Here is a 20,642-nt window from a genome sequence, read left to right on the forward strand (position 1 = left end):
AGAAATTTCCAGTGTTCCAGTTCTTAGTCCTTTTGTCCTTGGTCATGTGTGACTTGCAGTGTGGCAGGTTGCCATTAAAGTAGAATTTCTGATTTCACTGTGGAAAATTTTGGCTGTTGCTTTCAGTATTATAGGTTAAAAAGGTTTGGTTGTTTGGTTTTTTTGTTTTTTTTTTTTGTGTTATGCAATTAAGTCCTTTACCAGAAATATTCCTGTCTTTTCTCTGGAAGTTGTTACACTAGTTGTCACACAATTATCCTCACTTACAGCGTGAAAGAACAGTTGTTCTGCCTTTACCCTGTTTTAGCCCCATATTTCACTTCAATATCCAAAGTGTTAATGTCTTTTTTCAGGAGAAGCAGCATCAGGAACAGAAAAAAGTTTAATTTGATCCTTGCCCAGTACAGCCCCTGGTCTCTAGGTCTCCAGCAGAGCATCACTAGCCACATTTCTCTGCTTTTCAGCATCGTAAATGGTTTCATACACCCTAGTCAGCTTTGGGCTACATTTGCAGAGGCACAGCATGTCATGGTTCTTGCACTACTGATGGAAGGACAAGAGAAGGTCTTTTGCAGTCTGCCAGGTAGAAAATTGTTCCCTCTAATGACTTAGCAGGTTCTTGGTAGTATAGAAAAAAAGGGAAGCCTTCCTTCTTCCTCCTAATGGCTGTAGCCCCTGGGAGATGTACCACTTGACTTTCTCTTCTCATCAGCTTGTGCTCAGCAGGCCATAGTAAGTCATAACTCCCTCAGCAAACCTGCTCTGAACTGAGCCTGGAGTTAGGTTTTTATTTAGGCGGTAGCAATATCTGATGTAGCTAAGTCTAATTTGCAATTATTCTTTTTTTTTCTGTCATTAAATATTGCCCATTAAATGCAACCTAGGTGCCCAGAAAACTGACTGTCTTTGTCAGTTTTCAGATGGCTTTTCACCTGTGCTGTAGTATGCTGGGTGAAGAGGCCTTTTGGAAAAGATAATTACCCATAGCATTAGAATGTGATTATTTTTTTCTTGCTGTTGAAAATATTGTTTTATTTCACTAGCTGATAAATAGATTACAGTAATTAGTTTTAATTGTGGTCTTACGTTTTTATATATTTACATTATTGTATAAAGGTGCCTATGCTAGTTTATGGATACTGAGAGTCCTGTGAGTTTGGTTCAGAACTTAACTGGGAAAGAAAATGTCTCTTGGACACTTCTCCATTATCATCATTCTTAGATCCGTGTGTTAAAACTGCTTCCTGCATTTTTACAAATTCTAGGTCTGGCCATTGTTTTTCGAAGGAAGCATTTGCCAATTATGTCCAATCAGCAAGCCTGATTTGGCAGTTTGAGGAATACACAAACAAATTGGACTGTGAACGCTAAAAACACTGATGGTATTCATTTTCATTATCCAAGAAAAAAAAGTACTGAAAAAATCAAATAAAAATACTGAAATACTTATATAATACTAATACTTTGTTACTGTTTTAAAAGTAGGATTCATTTGAATCAACATAAAGAAGAAAAGGTTTTTTAAAAAATAAGGGCCTTTACAGATCTTGTTTTCCGGACATTCCCATCTGAATACAAATGGGTAAAGCATCTAGACTCTCATGCTTGTGTGGACTTCTGGTCAAGGCAGCTGTGCAGAAGAACCAGGACTGATAGTCCTGACTGCCTCACCTGCTGTTACCTGGACAGAAACCTCATCCTTCGTCCTTTGTCCTTCACATACATGGTTCCTCTGGGAGTACGTTGTGCTCAAGGTGCGAGGCAGCAGATCCGAGGGTGAAACTTTGTATCATCACTGGAAGTTATTGGCAAATGCCCCACCTGAATGGAAAGGGATGTCCTTGATGGGAGTAGAAATCAGTGCTTGCCGCAGTGCAGCCACTGCTCTGAAGACAAAAAGAGGATATCTGAGAATAATTTGCAAACAACTGAGCAAGGATTTTTGATCATATGGGTCCTAGGGTGGTATGCTCATAAAGTTCTATATTGTTTAGTAAAACCTGGGGTTTTACTGAATTCTTGCAAGAACATTATGGGGAGGCCTTACTGGACTTACAGAGCATTTACCATGGCTTTATTAGCATCTGTGGCCTTTAATTAAGATATAGGCAGCTTGAGGGAGCAACTGAATGGTTCCCGAATGAATTTGCTGCATTAATTTCCTTCAGAAAGCACATCTGAGCCTAACTTGAATTCCTCCTGCAATTAATTAATGTAATTTATTGCAGTAAGTTCTGTAGTTTTTCTCTGTAATTGTTCACTGAATTGACAGGTTTAATTTCATGTAACATGAGAACCAGCAGTACCAAGCTTGCAGTGCTTCATAAAAGTTGATATTACAAGTCGTGCTGCTGGATTTTGGCAAGAAGAAGGCAATAAAATATTCCTGTAGAATCGAAATATCCAAATGACAGATATCAAGGCCAAAATTAAAAAAAAAAATTACTCTCCTAAGGTAGCTCTTAAATCCATATTTAATCATGCAGGTTAGTGGCCAGATTTTTTTCATGTGCAGCTTTAGATCCAGCAAAGTTCTTATCCACATGGTCTGTGTGTTCCTTGTACACCAAAGAGCAGTTTCCAGAAGAGGGTTCAAAGATTTGATGTCAAAAACAACCTTTCCAAGCACAGTGCTCTTCAGGGAGCTCCAGAGCTTGTAGGATGTGTCCCTATGTAATAAAGATCAGATAATGTGCTCAAATGCCCTTGGAAACATACATGTGCAATCCCTGGATGCTCAGCACTGAGTGCTGAGTGTGGATGCATATTTAAAAGCTGAAGCAGAGATATAAGATTCTAAATTTAGTTTACTCTTAAAAAAAAAACTATCCTGGGCTTTTCTTTCAAATGGGAGATGTTTGTTGTGATGAGAATAAAACTACAAATTGCATCTTTGTTGGTCACCATGCTGCCCTCCAGGGTTTCCTTGGAAGTGGATCAGACTCAGTCCCCTCCTGTCATAGACACCAGATCCATACCATCACTTGCACTGCATGGTGCTGGTGACTGCCTCAAAACACATGGTTGTTTTCACTCTCTGTGTGCCGATCAGATCATAAATTAAAATTATAGAAGCACAGAGCTTTGATTTTTATATTGTGTGCATTCCCCCCCACCTTTTTCTAATGTTTTTCCCATATGCTGCTATTCTGTTCTTTCCTCCTGCTCCCTCTCTTTTCTGCCTGCTGGCATTGGCAGTCCAAATTCTGGGCTGCATCAAGAGGGGCTGGCCAGCAGGTTGAAGGAGGTGATTCTCCCCTTCTGCTCTGCTCTTGTGTCACTGTACACATTTGTAATTTATTTTGCATAAAAGATCTCTTGATGCACAAATATACCAAAACTATTGTAAAACATGCGGCTCTGGATGTGCATATGTAGATCCTTAGATTTATCTACTAGAGAAAGAAGGGCCCACATTGCTATGCTATCACCTAAAGTATAAAAATAGAAGATTTAAATTTATTAAATATAATAGTGCTGTATTTTCCATTCTAACCTTCAAGGAACCCTTTATCTCTTTTGTTCTTCTGTCTTTTGCTGACAAGCATATTCACTTTGCATATCTAGAAAATAATGGAATCCTGCATAATGAAATCCTGATGCTGGATTTTCTCTCCCTCAGAGTGCAAGTTTGCTGTTTTAGCCCATGATTCAATGTGTGCTCCGAAATGGCTTGGTTATTCTGCTGGCTCTGTTCCAGGGTTTGCAGGGTTTACTTTGCTTTAGTTCTGTAAAAGGGTTATAGAGAGAGCCTAAGGTGGAGAGAGCTGATGTTAATACCAATACAACAGAGGGGAGTGGTAAACTTTCAGCTTTCCTAAACTTTCAGCTTTGTAAGAATCATAGGCCTAGTGATGTCTCCGAATTATCAAAGTCCTTCCGAAAATGTTGATAATTATCATACTGCTTTAGAGAAAGAGCAAGTTTGTTTATGTGTACCAAAAGAGATTAAGAACAGTGAAAGCTTTCCTCAAACTCAGGTCTGAAATTCTCATTTGTCACATTTTGGAGGTAGAGGGAGGATAATAGATCTCATGCTGCTCTTTAATTATGAATCTCTATTATGGGTTCACAGTGCCATGTCCTTTTCTTAAAGCATTTTCCTTCCAGTTTCAGAAATCAGTAGAAAAGCTGGTCCTGTTTGGTTCCTGATTCACTCAGTACTGTAGAAAAGAGCATCTCCATTCATTCTCCTTTTTTCAAACTTTGTGTGAAAATGGATTAATTGTGGGAATAGTGGTTATGCAGATGTGCTGCTTAAGAGGAGATGTACTTTGTCTCATGAAAAAGTCCATAAGTGTCATCCCGGTAGGCACTGAATGCAGTTCCCAACAGACTAATTTTCTCCACTGCAGAACTAGGCTATGTTCTTTAAAATCTTGAGTCCTCTGCAGGTTAGTGGTGATTTTCTTTTTCTCCCCATCTGGGCTTCTTCAAGTCCAACAGGAAATCCCAAAATTTTATTTAAACACCTTTTCCCATGTATAATAGAGCTTGGGATTCAAAAGAATCCATTCAGCATGCTCTCCAAATGGCATTTAACTTCCCAAGAAAAAACAGTAAGAGGAAGTTTTGTTTTAATTAGTACATGAGCTGTGCAGCAGCTAATGTATTCCACCTCTTCGCTGCTGTAAAAGGGGCAGATTTCTTGGGAGCTTGAAGCGAGCAGAGAAGAGGGACTGTGTTCTGCTCTCCATATGCTGCAGAGCCCCATTTGCAGGGAGGTGTGAATGGGAGGTGATTTGTAGTTGCCTGCCACTTGTAAAAACAAGCTTCTGTTGTTCTCCAGGCTGGAAAGAAACTTGGCTCCCCTCTATAACCCTAGAGCAACAGGTAGACAGCAGCCTTCAGAGATTTTGATTTCAACAGTAAGGAATTGTTAAGAAAACTTATTTTTACATTTACATTTGAAAAAGAGGTACCGGATGTCAGTCTGGAAATAGATATCCGTGGTTCCTCAGACATTATATCTCTTGATGGAAAGTCCCAAGGAAGTCACATTTTAGAGAAATTTGAAAGTACACCTCTCTTCCCTCTGTCAGGCCAGCCATAAACAGCCAGACTGAATCTTCATCCTCCAGTGCCACCTTGGGATCCCAAACAGGGTCCAGCTCAGCACTCTGACCTGGACACTGGAAATGGACATTGGCCCCTCCATGCTCCAGTGCTCCAGGAAATACACTTCTGGTTTTGCTGGAAGGCACAGATGAGCACAGCCCAGTGCTCCAGGGCTCCCACACCTCTCCTCAACAAATGATATTCAGACAAATGATAGCTCAGTGTCTAATCACCATCATTTAGGAACAGTTTCAGAGCTCGACAAATGTGTGTGTGTGTGTGTGTGTGTGTGTGTGTGTGTGTGTGTGTGTGTGTGTGTGTGTGTGTTTATATTGTGTACAGTTTTTACTGTGTAGAACAACAAGGTATGAAAGTAATTCAGATTCACTGTCAAATATTCCCTGTACATTTGGAACTTACCACCTATTTATTGATTTTTTTAAGTACATAAGGATTTTGTCCTTTGTCAGTTGCAGAGAAAGTTTGTTCAGGGATCTCCTACCCCAAAATCCAGGTGCCTTCTTGACAGTCTGGATGCCTGTTTTCAGTGCCAGGCTCCAAGGGTGCAGCACAGTGCAAGCTGGACCTTGTCCTCTCAGCAGTATTCTGCATAGACACAGAAGTTTGCTGGTGCAGGATTGTTTTCTGAACTGGAGGATGGACTCAGAAGCCACTCCAGCATCATGCCTGGAGAACAACAGCAATAAGCAGGAGAGAGTGTGTTGGTGTGAGCATGTGGCAAGAAGAATTATTTCATGATGGATTTTCTGCCACGAGGATGAAGAGTCAAGCAAGCAGAGAGGCAGGCAGAGATGTCAAGAGGAGTAGAACTGTCTTGACAAGGCAATAAAAATATCAGATGACCCACTTACCTCTCACTTGGCTAATTCTCATCAGCAGTGGAGTTAAGAAAGCATTTATTTCAATGCTTATGTGCAATATAGGTCGTATGGTGAGGGGGATGGAGCCAAGACTAAGACATTCTTTTTTCCAAGGCCCTGTCTGGCCACCCAGAGGGACATTTTAGGTGGTCCTGTAATTGGAATTTAGCCTTAGTGGAAGATAAGCATTATACCTTAGAAGAAGTGCATTGGAAAAATACTTTAGAGGTAATAACTCTGCCACTTTGAGGGATAGGAAATTTTTTGTGATAATGCAGCTCTTTCCAAAGTCTGTCTGACCTTTCTGCTGTATTTAGCACAGACTCTTCCATTTTTCTTGTCACAAAGGTAGGAAATGTATTTGGAGTGAGCAGGCTGCTGGCCAGGCAGGAGCAGTTCCCTTTTTCATGGCTGTTACCCAAGCAGACCAGCAAACAGCTGGCTCCTTCCCACATAACAGGGGGCTCTTCTTTGGGGTCTGCTAGCATGGAACCTTCTGTTGCCTGTGAATTGCAAAATATCCTCTGTGCTGATGAAAATGCTGTGTGATGGAGGTTACAAAGAGAGGCACTCTTCACTTTGCCTGCTGTCCAGAATTTTTGCCTTCTTACTTATCTGCAGAGACTTGTGCCATGCTGAGGACATGCTGCCTAAAAAGCCCCCGAGTTTCCAGAATATAATACAATGAAAATAATTTAAAATTTCCTCCCAGTTACCCTTTTCCTACTGTTTATTATCAAAACACATGAACATTTTTCACTCACTCAGCTGTGTGTTTCTTTATTTCTTTAGGCTGTGACTCGTCACTGAACCTGACATCTCAGAAAGCCGCAGATGCCGTGGACGGTATCTTCCGGTCCCTCCGGGATATTGCCAGGGTCCGAGTGCCCATGAAACAATTCCATTCCATACATAATCCAGGCAGCAACACCCACCAGGCAAGTGTAGCTGTCTTTTTCCCTGTGTTTGTTATTTCTCTAGCCTGCTCTCAAAATTACAGCACTAATTTTGTGGATGTGCTAATCCTATACACATTCTGCCCATGAAGAAGATAGTTAAGCATAGATTTTATAATTGACCCAGCCGTCAAAAATTTCCTCAAGTCCTTTGTCCAGGCTCAGGCATGTGCATATCAATGTCAGCTCTGAGAAAGAGATTTGGGCTTTGCTCTGCAGCACTGTGGAATGACATGAATGCCTGTGAAAGGCAGGGCTAGGTCAAGATGGCTTTTGACTTAGACTGCTCAAGGCAGAGTGAAGCAGGATGTCTGCACCCATACTGCAGCTATATTCTTGTTGTATTTCCTCTCCTGTCCCTGTAAGCATGAGGGACAAACCTGTTTGTAAATAGGTCACAAAAGCAGCTTCTGTTTCTGAAATAGGAACAGATGATCTACAATCCTGCTTTAGGTCATCAGGACTAATAGACAGTGGTTTTTCCTTCTCTCTGTCTCTCCTGAAGACCTTTCCCAGTTAAAAATAGAGTTCTACAGCAGAAAGTAGTGATTTAGAGAGGGATCATAAAACATGATTCTAGCCTTGAGCCATTAAAAAATCCTTCCAAACTCCTAATGGTGCTGTAGACCAGCAAAGGAATGTAGTTCAAATTAAGCATTGCTTTGGAAGAACACGACTGTTGCAAAATGTCACTGGAAATTTCTAAGATGAAGAAAACCTGTTCCTGAAGTCTTCTAGCAGTTTGAACCAGTTTGGTGTCCAAAATGGGGAAAATTGTTAAACATTTAATACAGTTCAGTGCAGGGGCAGTGAGAAGATAAGGAAAGTTTCCTGGAAGTGTAATTAGCATCAGTATGTCCTTTGGATGTAATCCACTTTGCTTGCTTAGGGATAAGTGCTGGAACACAGCAAGGAATATATTAACACCTTGCATCCCCTTAATCTAGCCATGCAAGGGATCTAGTTGCTTGAGTAGGACAAACCTTCTCCTGAGGGAAGTCCAGGAGATTTATAGAAGTAGAAATAAGCAGGCAGTATGTGACTGTCCATGATAGTTACAGCTCTCTGGAAATGGGCCTGTCTTTTGGCTGGCAGGGGTTGCGTGCAGTCAGTTCAGCTCCTCAGAAGAAGCAGTGCCTGTCCTGTGACCACACTCATTGCCAAACCTGCTTAGTGCTATGGGAGTGGGTTTAGCCTCTACATACTTTTTCACTTTGCTTGTTAAAAGCCGAGAAGCTTCCATTTCTTCTTAAGACTCAAAAAAAGGTTTCTATGGATAAGTAACTGGGAATTGGATAGCCTCTTAGAAGGACTTTTTGTAACATTGTAGTTTGTATGTCTTACATAAAATGATAAATGTTTTCATCAGGTTGTCAAATTAGTTCTTGTAGTGACCATGCAAGAACAGAATTTTGCCTGTTATTGAAACTACTTTCATCTTGATCTAGGTATATTTCTGCCTTCCTCCTTCCCATTCTCCATTCCTTCTTCCATGGCTCACTCTCCTTTCCTCATTCTCACTCTTTGTCTCTGTTTCTCTCTCTTCTCCCCTTTATAATCTCATGTGATGTGTGTCCCATAGCTATTGAGATTTTTAACAGCTATTTTAAACAAATCTGTGCCTGCCAAAATTTAAAGTTGATCCAAGTTTCATTATATGAGAAAGAAACCAATGCAGGTTTTTGGGAGTTGTATGGAAAAAAACCCCTACAAATATAGTAGATTAATTTCAAGTCATAAAAGATTTTTTTTAATATTTGAAATCATTATACTTAAAAAAGGTAGGGGATTGTACTATCTGTATTTTAGTATCTGTGTAGTCTGACTGGGTTGTTTTGAAGGACTCTGAGTTTTGGTTCTGAAAATTCAGACATGCAAAATCATAGCTAATTTTTGACATCTTTTGAGTAGAGAGTTTTGTCTGAATGATATTTTTCATTTCAGTCAGATGATGTTTTTCCTTTAATTTTGTGGAGTAAACCTCTCTGTTAAACTGTGATTTGATCTCTGCTCCAAAAATATTTCATTCCTAATGTTTTTCTGTTCCTCATCTATGAAGATATTAAACAGATTTTTATAAATAGGACTTCATGCCTACATGTGTATTTTCAAACAGTTGTTTATTGCGTGACTAGATTTGACAGAAATCTTGACATGTTCTAGAAGATCCCGCAGCTCGTGTCTGCTGTAATTTGCTTTGTTGGCTCAATTAAAAATTATGCACATGTTGTGAGAAGAACTAGATGAGTTGCATAAATCTTTGTTGACAGCATTGTATTAAAAAAACTGTAAGCTTTGTTTCTCATTCTAAAGTGTTGGATGAAAAACATTTCTTTAATGACTCCAGAAAATTTTAGTTTCAAGCCAAGTGGTTTGTGTTTTATTTTCCATCAATTTTTACTATTTACTTGCAATATGTCTCTTGTAGATACCATCTTTGCAAAATTAATGATGTTGCACTTGATTTCCCTAAGTAATCTAAGGCATGATATATATCTGGGATAGTCCCAAAACCAAATAAGTCTGCTAATTTTAAAGCTGCTCAATTTCTAAGATGGTTGCACTTTCTGAAATGATCGTGGTGGTGTTGCAGTTTGGGCAAAGTTCAAAGCAGTAAAACAAAGCTCCATCTGTAAAACAAGCTTGAATTTTCATTAAACATCTTTCCATTGGTTCCTAAAAGTTTTATCTTAAATTTTTTTCAGCATGTCAGAGTGGTTTAAACCTTGGTATTGGAATGTGGAGATTATTGAGCTACTACTTCATTTTCAGACAGGGTTTGTGGATCCTGAAGAGGATACAAGGTTTATCCTTTTGGAGTAGACCTTCCAGCATGTTGATCATTTGTACCTTTACATTTTCCACTTCTCCTAGCCCCTAACTTCTCAGAAGCTCTGACATTCATGGTAGTGGTGAGGTTTTTTGGCCTGTTGTTCAGAAGTCTTCCACAGGTGGAAGTATTATGTGGAGTGCCATGGCCATAGAAGCTAAAGGACTAACAGAGACTCCTTAGCTGTGCTCTCCCATGAGGGACAAACAGGCAGGTTGGTCTCTTCCCTTCCCTGCTGGTATCCAGACATCCGTGGGGACATGACACTTGGAATAAGGTAGGAGTGGTCAATTAAAAAAAAAGTCCCTGTTTAGGTGTTTATAAAAGCACTAGGAAGGGAATGAGATCTGGGTGAACAATGGGCAACAGTGTCTCTGTGCACCATCTGTATGGTTATCCATTTCTGTATTACCTCCAAAAAGATTCTAGAGAAAGTAAAATCCCCCTTTACTTCCTTGCCACTCTATGTGCTGGTGCATACCATCTGCAGTCAAGGTCACAACCTCTCTGAATGCTTTCATTTGTGGGATAATTATTTCTGTAACCTTTAACAGAAATAAAATATTTCGAATCATGGTTGCACTGAGTCTAAAGAGGTTTGCTCACAATGCATTTTCTCTTTGTGCAGGCTTCTTACAAACCTCTGCTGAAACAGGTGGTGGAAGAGGTCTGCAATCCCGATCGGCCCGATCCTGTTGATATTGAGCACATTTCATCAGGCCTCACTGATCTCCTTAAAACTGGATTCAGCATGTTCATGAAGGTAAACCAGCCTTGCCAAGCTCATCTGTAAGATTTTCCTGAGGTCGGAGCATCATGCAGCAGTAGCTGACTTTATTACACTGCTCAGCAGAATTTAAGGGGATAAGGTAAGGGGAGTTAAATTCTTGAAGGGGAGCTGGGAATAGCTTAAGGCATCACATTTCAGGTACAGTGCAGACAGATAGCACCTGCTGAACTAAACAAGAGGAATGGAGCAGACTGAACATCTAAATAAGGGTCATGGTGGACACCAAAATAAGTATGATATATCTGGGAAGAGACAATGTGACTTTGCTAAAGGGAAGTCCTGACTCACATGGCTTTTAGAGCTCTTCAGAGACACCCAACAAACAAATTGATAAGTGAGTGTCAGTTCCTGTTACCTACCTGGCATTCCAAAAGGCATTCCACATGGCACCTCATCAAAGGACTTTAAGGACACTCAGCAGCTTTGAGATAGGAGAGAAGTAAGTATGAACAATCTGGTCTCACAGGGGATGAAGGAGGAGCTCCAAATTCAATACCTTGTCTATAATTTGGTATGGTGCAACTTGTACCATAGGGGAAGGAAGGAAGCCTGTAAGTTAGAAATTTCTTTGTGGATCCTCTTAGCATGTTTTAAGACAGTCATTCTACAAGAATTTACTCTGCCTTACAAATTAGCTCATGCTAAGTGTCTGCTAAATATTTACAGAGTTGAAGTGTGGAGTAGCCAGCATGTTGTATATTCAGCCTTGTTTTACTGCACATCCTGAATTCTCCATTGAAAACAACCCTGAATTCACACCAAACCATATCAGTAGTATGGTTATGAGTACAGTACATTTCAATATTGTGCCCAGTGTTTTTCCTTTAGTTTTACCACCACCACCCCTCCACATAGAAGAGACATCAGCAAACTGTGTGAGGCAGTGGACACAGGTTGCAGCAAGGGAAATTCCAGTTGAATAAAGGAAAAAAATTCTAACAGGAAGAGTGATTAAATCCAGAGAATTCTCCCTCTCTGAGATATTCAAATGTTGGCCAAACAAAGCCCTGAGCAACTTGATATAATTTTGAAGTGTGTGAGGCAGTGGACACAGGTTGCAGCAAGGGAAATTCCAGTTGAATAAAGGAAAAAAATTCTAACAGGAAGAGTGATTAAATCCAGAGAATTCTCCCTCTCTGAGATATTCAAATGTTGGCCAAACAAAGCCCTGAGCAACTTGATATAATTTTGAAGTTGGCCATGCTTTGGGCAGGGAAGTGAACTAGATGAGATACAAGGCTCCTTCCAATTTGATTCTGTGATTCTATGGTAATAGAATTTTATTTTTTCCTTTGTGAAAATTCCTGCTAGACCTGCATTTAAAGTCAGGTGACAAAAGTAGTTTTGACTGTTGTGTTGGTGCTATTCTAGAACCCAGTATCAGAATAAACACGTTATTTTTCTGTTGTTTCAAATAAAGCTAGTATTGAGCACATAATCAAGTAAGCCTAAAATCCAGTGCTTGTTCTCAGGAATCTGTTTCCACAGTTGAAATAGATTTCCAAGATACATTCAGTTAGGTTCCTAAATTGAAATTGTCAGTTCTTCAAAGCTAATAATAAAGCCCTAAGACAACATAAGATATATATAGAAAAAGTGACCCGATATATCTCCATTCTTATGTCAGAACTGAAAAATTTATGCCAACACTCCAATAATAATAGTTTAAAACACATTCCACTATCAAACAAAGTAACCAGACTGTTACAAGCAAGTAATTTTTTAATTATTGGTTTCATTTACCAGTAATTTTCACAATGCTATTGATTTCATTGTATTTGTTTATTGCAGAATTGAATTTTTAAGCACAAATATAGGTTATTCTTTAAATGGAAAAAATAAGAATTTAAGGACTTCAGAAGGCCTAAATGGTTAGATGGAGACATTGACACCTTTAACTAGTTTGAGGACTAATCTGTACTTTTAGAAGGGGTGGGTGGGTGTGTGTGTGAAAAAGAGAGAGACACAGGTAATTATGGCAATATGTACCTGTAAGTGCATCTTTCCTGGTAAGACAAATATCCTACTATAAGGAATATTTAAGAAATGAGCAAGTGAACTTTGTGTAGGGTAAACATTTCATAGGCATCATCATATACTTCACAAATATGTGTCCATGCTTGCTCCCTTAGTTTGTAGCCTGGCTTGCTGGCATGTGCTCAATTGTTGCATGAATGAGTGTCTGACCAGCCTGTATTTCTGACACAATCACACCATCAGCACAGTAATTATTCTGTGAGCTTCCTTATTTTTGTTTCTTTCTCAATGTCTGAATACAAATGCCAACTCACATAAAAACACTTTGGTGATTGCCTCAGGTGTGTTAGTTCAGGACAGACTTTTAAAGACATCTCTCATCCAGAAGTTGTTTGTCTGGCAGATATGTTTGTTTTGAAGCTAAGGGATGGGGAAGGAAAAAAAAACCTCCTTGCTTCAAGGACTCCTGTTTTGACTACTGCTCTAGATGACATGTTTTGTCATCATCTGAGCTTGCTATCATTGATACCCACTGCCCTACACAGCAGCCTAGTTTCTGCTGATTGACGTTTTCCTTTTTCCAGTTATTGAGCTAAATTAATTGGTTTCTGGTTGGTCACAAATACCAGAATCATCGGTGCTGCTTTTTTTTGTTGGGTGAGTTACAGAACAATAACTATTGTTTTTGCTGACTTTCCTCAGAAAAAAACTGTGTTTTGTGAGCTGCCATGAGCCATGAGAAAACACCTGTCCTCTAATGCCTTCCAGTTTCAGTTTTAAGGTTTTATTGACCCTGTTTCAGTTTTAGAGTTTTCCTGACCACTGCTACCCTGTTTTACCACCTCCTCCTCCTCTCTCTCTCCTCCACACAGACACATGCACCAGCAAAGAGCCCTCTGACCACCTGAGCACACCCTGGATGGCAAGCTTAGAGCTGGGGAGAAGACCCTGGTGTCCTACTGGGACACTCTGCTGGCTGGGGGCACCATCCCCCTTCCTTTGGACTCTTTCATGTCAACATAATGGTTTTGAGGGTTTTTTTAATTGTCTGAGACAGCTCTTTGATTTTTTCTTTTTTTTTTAATGTATGGCATTTTGAATTGAAAGTGAATTTCTCTCAGGGATTTTGGCAAAATTCAAATTTCACAGTAAATTCAGAGGCAGTGGAAATGTCCCAAATCAACTGTACTATAGAAGGATCCCAGAAGATACACATTGCTTTTGTTGCAATCCATTTCAGCTCTTCTTCTCTATCACTGGAATGAGTTGTGTTCAGCTACATGCAGCCAGTTCCTTCAAAAGAGAGAGTCTTGGGTGGTTGTATTATCAAACAAGAAAAAAAAAAATTGGCAGAAACTTGCATTCTTAACACGGCCAAATATTTTGTACCCAAAGTACTGTCCTCCTTCAAAACACTTACACATAGCATAACAAAATTACAGATTCCAAGACCTTTTCATTTCTGTTTTAATTTAATTTAGAGTTTGCATGCCTAATAGCATTTTTAATACGCATTTCTGGAATTTGTGGTTTGAACTTTAGTCTTCTGAAAAATAGTAAGTTTTATATAGGCACCATGTGTTTGGATCTAGGTTTATTTTGACTGAAGGAAATGATTTGTCAAGACATTTTCTCTTTAGCATAACCCTGAAAGCTCATGATTTCCAATTCTTATACTGGGTGTCCTTTGTATGCCCAATGTTCTGTATGCATGTTTATTATGAGTTTGTTTTTGCTAGGAAAAATTTTCAGAATCATAGAATCCCATAACCACAGAATATTTTGAGTTGGAAGGAACCCAGAAGGATGATCGAGTCCAGCTCCTGGCCCTGCACAACACCATTCCCAAGTATCACACCATGTGCCCAAGGGTATTATCCAGGCAGGTGAGGTGCTGGGACCACTCTCCTGTTCCGGACCTGGAATTGTGGTATATATGCTATCAACAAAGTCAGAGAGCAAGAGAATAAACACCCAGTATGCAAATACTCAGCTCACCAATACATCTGTCTAAGGCAGTTGTACCAGTTTTAAAGGCTCAGGAATTCAAGAGCTCCTTGCCTGGGGAGCAGCATTGAATAGGGAACCAGTCCCATGTAATCAAAGCCAGCTAGCCTGGAGAGAGAGCATCTCCCTGTGCTGGCTTCAAAAGGAAGAGTCCTTGCTGAAGGTTACCAGGCATAAAGCCTGACAGACCTGCAGGATGAAAAAGTGCCGAAAGACTAAATATAGGAAAGCCACAATAAGGAAAAGAAGAGGAGCTGTACCCCCAGGATCTGGAGCCACAAGGATCAAAGCAAGCTGCTGTGGTGGGGAAAGCAAGGGAGCCCTGCTCTGCCCAAACATGGGCTGACACCAATTTCATTCTGTCAAGTGAATGCTGTTAAAAGCCTACGCTCACACAAGGAGAGGAGGCAGAGAGTCTAAAAAGGAATTAAACTATTTTGTCGCTTTTCTGAACCGAACATTTGGAGTGTTTCATGCTCCAGGATGATGTGACAAGAGCAATTGCATGGGCTCTGTTGACATCCCTCCCAAAGACTGGATCAAGGCAGTGTCAGGGGAGTGTGTTTTCTCAAGAAGGAAACAGTTTGCTAGGAAACAGCAAAGTTATCAAACTTCTAGAAGTGGCTAAGAGGAAACTGATGTAAAGCATCATCTTCACATTTAAAATTAAAATACATATTTAAAATTAATTAAAGCATCACCTTCACATTTAAAATTAATTATGAGGTCTTAACTGAAGTGGAATATTTGTGCCATTTTAAAGATAATTGAGGAAAAATTAAACAAGTATTTTCTTGGAGCTAAAGGTAGTCATAGAAGCATTGAAAACTCTGAATTGAAACAAGCTGTAAACTGATTTTATACTTCAATGGACCTTATTTATTTTTATTGGATGAATTGTAAAAGATAATTCACTGCACTGGTGAAAACACATTGCATAAAATTCCTTTCCATGTTGACCTCAGGCAGGGATTCTAGCATGTTTGGGCTGGACTCCTTGCTTCTGCTGGGTAGTAATTTACCTCTCATTCCCTAAAGTCTCCCGTGTATGTGTATCCAAAGTAAACATCCACCCAAGTACTCTCCTCCCTCTCTGGGATAGGGAGGAAAGTAATGAAGAAGGAATGGAGGGAGAAACCCTGAGACTTCAGGAGAAACTCCCATAGGTTTCAGGGGAGTCCGTGGAGACGTCATTTCCCTGGAAACAGCTAATTAGTTCTAACTGGGCATCCTCCCCATTGATTTCCCTCTCAGCTGCTACAGCATTCCATGAATATTTCTTTCTGAGCTTCCTCTTTGGTCTTCCTCTAGCCACTTAGGGAGCTGATCATCCTGGATGGACCTGGATGAAGTGAGTACAAATAATGCTTTTCTTCATTTTCCAGGTGAATCGCCCTCACCCTGGTGATCATCCTCTTCTGATCATCTTTATGGTTGGAGGAGTGTCAGTCTCCGAAGTCAAAATGGTGAAGGATTTGGTAGCAACACGCAAACCTGGTACCCAGGTACAAACAGCTCCAAGCATATAGTTCCTGTCCAAACAAAAACTAAGAAAATTCATCAAATAGTGTTCCCTATAGCACTGGTACCAAACCTACAGAAAGCCACAGCCATATCGGCAGGAATGATGCTGGGATTTTGCTGTGAAACATCTGTAGGCAACAGTATTCGGGCACCAAGGGTTTGTTTTTTCACATTATAGTCAGCAGCAAAAGTTCAAACTCAGGTTGGAGAGTTCAGAACAGACTAGCATTAATTTGAAGTAGCTTCCATCGTGTCTCAAGAGATTAGTTTCTTTGTATTCTTTATAAACAGAAACATTTGCTGTCCAAAAAGCTACAGGGTCCCTGGGCTTCCATCTACGGGACATAGTGCAGGGATATTCAGGAGCCTGGGTACCACCTAGTGACTTACCAGTGGTAATCCTGCAGGCGTGCCAGTTAGCAGTGGTGAGGAGCAAAATAAATTAACCTGGATACAGCTGTACTCTTCATGTGTCTGGCCAGCTGTCTCTGATAGCAGACCACTAGACCTTAAGTAGCCTGAAGCAGGTTATGTGGAGAAAGCCCCAAGTCTCTGCGCCTCAGTTGGACTCCTGGAAGGAATGGTTCCCACAGTGAGCCTTCAGTAATGTCCATGTGGCTGATCTTTGCCTCATCCGCTCTCTAGCAGCAGAACTTGACTACAGTAACTGTCATTGGAATGGAGGAGGGAGAGGAGGAGGACGGGTGAGCTCTGGTGGCACCTGAGGTGTTAAAAATCATCATTAATTGTGGAGGACCAAGCAGGTGTCTGTTGAGTACTGCAGATACACAGGGCAATACAAAGACTCCAAAGTGCTGTGTAACCAGCTGCATCATAAACATAACTCTGGTTTCCAGGGTGGCTGGCAAACATCTTGTTTTCAAGTCCTGTGGAAGGGAATTTTGATTATTGAGAAATCATTAGCAAAATGGAGCCAACCACAAGCAAAGCAGCCCCTCAGTCTGACATGTGCTTCCATGTTTCAGTTGTCTTTGCAAGGCAATCTCAAGCAGTATTTTGTAAGATGGAGTACCATTTTAGCAAGTTTCTTAGAATCTGATAACACCTTTCTTCCCCATTAGTCTGCTGCTAATCTCCTCTAAATAGCAAATTATATTTTCCTTCTTGGAGGGAATTGAGTTGTGACACACTGATGGACAAGTTAATCCACACACAAAATGTATTAAGACACCCTGAAAGATAAACAGAGGGTTAACATCTGAGTTGGTTGAGAACTATGCAGGGAGATTTTCAACTAGCTTTCTAGAGGGACTTAAAGCTTGACAGTGGTGACATGGGATCTGGTGTTGCTTTGCTTTGGCTTAACCCTGGCAGCAGGTCACCCTCTGAGGCAGATTCCTAAAGCATTTTAAGCTTTTGCTGCCTCTTGCCCTTTATCCAACTGTGCTGTGTTAGAGGTGAAAGAACTTTGGGGGAGAGGAGGGAGGAGGAAGAGAAAGAAGAAACTAAGCAGTTGTGCAAATCTCTCACAAAAAAAAAAAAGTTTGTAAGTTTGTTGGCTTTGCCTGGATTTCTGCACTATGGTTGTGAATATACACCACCTGTTTAGGATTACTTTCTTTTCAAAAAGCCAGGCATTTATCTAACTCAAGCCAGGATTTAACAGAGCCTTTTTGTGCTGTTCAGGCAGTCAGGTTCAGGCTTCAGGGAAACACTGGCCTTCCAAGTCCATTCCAGTCAAACAAAGCACTAACATTTATACTAATCACTGGCTCTTGGAAAACTGGAGAAATGTGTAAGTACAAAAATTGAGTAAAGGAACTGAAGAAAAACTGACAGGATGCACTGATTACTTCAGCAACTGTTTGGAGTTGAAGCAAATAACATTTAAATGTGGAATAAGAGACACATGTTTTCATCCACAGAACTGTTCTGCATCTGAATCTGAATGACAATTTTATTTCTCATGAAGAAGCACAAAGAAATACAGTGTTTCCTATGCACCATTTGGTTTTGGATGGTGGTAAATAGCTCCCCATAACTAGTGAGAAGTATCCTATTTTTTAAGGAAGAAATTACTTCTCTTTTTCTGCTTATCAGGAGAGTAATAAGGGGGAAAGAGCATGAGAGAATGTTTCTCCCTCCCTTCTCCCAACATTACAATGTGGTCGTGGCTGAGGCCAGCAGACTGATAAGCTTTCAGATGCCCCTTTAGATGCTAGCTCCATCCTTCCCTACCTTCAGGTGTGCTAGGGGGAAACTTCCCATTGGAGTTCAGTGGGTCAGGATGGGGGCTCCTGGCTCTTCCACCTTGGCTGCCACTAGGAGGGGAGAGCCCTTCAGGTGAAGGGTGAAAGGCAGGCATGGGGTATGGAACAAGGAGAAAGGCTGCAAAGGACTGTCCTGAAGAGAGCTGCCTGCAGAAGAGATGGACATTACTTATCTGGGCAATTCTCTTCTGTAAAAATGAAAGAACAAACATTCACATTTATCCCCCTCAACAAGCCCTTGGAAACACTGGAGGGAAAGAAGTCCTGCTCTATTCAAGCATCTTTTCTGAGACATTAAAGTTGGAGATCTCATTTTTCACTCTGGGCTTGCTATTTGTTGCACAAATCTCCTGAGGATTCAGTAGTAGGACTCCAAGAAGAAATTGCTTTTATCTGTCGGTGGCTATTGTTGATGTTTGGCTTGTACACTAGAAAAACTTTAGTAACATGTCCCTTCATGTTTTTCAGAGTTAAAGCTGCATGATAACAAGATGAGCACATACTGTACTATAGTCTGATTCTCATGTAACATAAGTAAGACAGTGTCAGCCTTTGGCATCTGCAAGTTACAGAGACTTTTTCAGGCTTATGAAGGAAGAGATAATCAGTGTCAGTTTGCTGCAGATTGTGTGGGAGGACAAGGGAAGAGGAGAAGTGAGGGGGAGGCTATCACCAATACAGAAGGGAACTTTTCAGTATCTGAAGTGAAAAGATGAAAGAAAGAGCAACAAAAAAAGTTGAAATGCAGCATTACCACATACTTAAGCTACATGATGGACAGCACAAGGCATTTGATACCTGCTGCAGTAGATGGACACACATACTCTGTTGTTGATGTTTGTGCTTCCTCTCCTTGGTTTTGCGCTGAAGAAGCAAATTCATTTTCAAGTGAGCTAGAATGATTAAATCTGCTCCCAGATCCCAGCCTGCAATCCTGACCCTATGGACACTGCTAAACTAGGGGCTCAGTAAGAGCAGTGTCCTATGATTTCAACCCTGGCTTAGCTCCTCCAAGCAAGAGTGTACACACTCACTCCTGGATGATAGCTTTGCTCTGCAGAGAAGCCTTCACACCACATAATCACATACTGGTTTTCACTCAGGGAAAACAGATACCTGCACCTGGCAGCATGTCTGTCATGGTTGTAGTGAGCAATGTTTTCATTCATCAGACCCATCTGGGATTAAAGACTGGAAGAAACCAAAGTGATAACATCTGACAGTGCTCAAGGTTGAGCCTGATGCGCAGAACAGCCTGGTCTGAAAAAATGGTTTGGAACCGAGAGTCTGGCTTCCTGCAGCAGGCACTTCTGTGCTGCTCACCTTACCTTCAACTGAGAGGAAACAGGCATCACTCAGATCTGTGCTGTAGAAGAGGAAACCGCAGCTTCATCAGCTGGTGCCTCACAGTAAATGCACTGGCAGTCACAATAAATCACCAGGTAAAATATGGGTAGAAATGTGTCAAAGCACACATTCATTAAGCATACAATGCTAGCAGTCATTGTGCTCCTTAAAGAGATTTAACTGCAGTTATTAGCCAGCAGACAGTTTTGCTGGACAAGGTACATTGCTCTATCAGTAAACAGAGGCAGACAGCCTGCCTAGAGCTGGGTAAAGCAAACAGTTACTGTCTATGGCTCATTAGTACTGTCTCAATCCCTTTCAGCTTGACTTGTTGCTTCTTGTTCCCCTTCTTCCAGGTAATTGTGCTCTCCTCTGTGCTCCTGACACCACACAGTGCTGTGGAGCTGTTGTTTGCCTCAGACCGTCTCCAGCCTGACGCTAGCATCTGACGGGGGAGGCTGTGGAGAAGATGAGTGCCTTGCCTGGAAACATCAAATCCCTGCTCTGTCACTCTTCTCAAGAGCCATCCAAAAACTGATGTGTCAACTGCTGCAATTACAGCTGCAGGTAAAACAGCAGGGTATCTGGCTGCAAGGGAACACCTGCAGCTCATGGGCAGCTCTTCAGAATGGTCCATTTGTCCGACAACCAACCTCCCCTCCCTGACGATAGCACTGCACAGTGCTGAATCACTCCCAGCCTCGCTCAGCATGGTGAGGGTGATTGTTTGTAATCATTCCCGAGCAAAGGAGCAGCTGAGAACCAGGTGATGCACCATTTGCCCTCCCCACCAGTACCGTTTTTCCTGACGGTTTTGCTGGACTTGCTGGTGGGAAATGCTGCTGAGGGAGTGAGAGGTTAGCAAAATCCACCCTCTGTCATGCTACCTTGCAAGATGTGTGCCTTATACAATGTTAACAGCATCTACTCGCACTTTGTTCCTCACTCCAGAGAGATCATGGAACAGAGCCCTGATCTGGCTGGCACACAGCTCCCAGCCTGGCCATGCTCTCTCAGCAGGACTGTTGGAAGCAGGGAAGC

General features: G+C 41.1%; 1 protein-coding gene across 1 annotated transcript in view; it reads left to right on the top strand.

Moving 5' to 3' along the window:
* Nucleotides 1-20,244, top strand: part of SCFD2 (sec1 family domain containing 2) — a 185,478-nt gene extending 165,234 nt beyond the window's left edge. Inside the window, exons 6-9 of the mRNA XM_058024299.1 lie at nucleotides 6,732-6,877; nucleotides 10,354-10,488; nucleotides 15,885-16,004; nucleotides 19,958-20,244. Coding sequence (XP_057880282.1) covers nucleotides 6,732-6,877; nucleotides 10,354-10,488; nucleotides 15,885-16,004; nucleotides 19,958-20,050 — 494 coding nt within the window. The 3' untranslated portion in view covers nucleotides 20,051-20,244. The remainder of the gene's footprint in view (nucleotides 1-6,731; nucleotides 6,878-10,353; nucleotides 10,489-15,884; nucleotides 16,005-19,957) is intronic.
* The last annotated feature ends 398 nt before the right edge of the window (nucleotides 20,245-20,642 follow it).

This window comes from Melospiza georgiana, chromosome 5 (assembly GCF_028018845.1).
Source record: "Melospiza georgiana isolate bMelGeo1 chromosome 5, bMelGeo1.pri, whole genome shotgun sequence".
In the NCBI taxonomy this organism is placed as follows: Eukaryota; Metazoa; Chordata; class Aves; order Passeriformes; family Passerellidae; genus Melospiza; species Melospiza georgiana.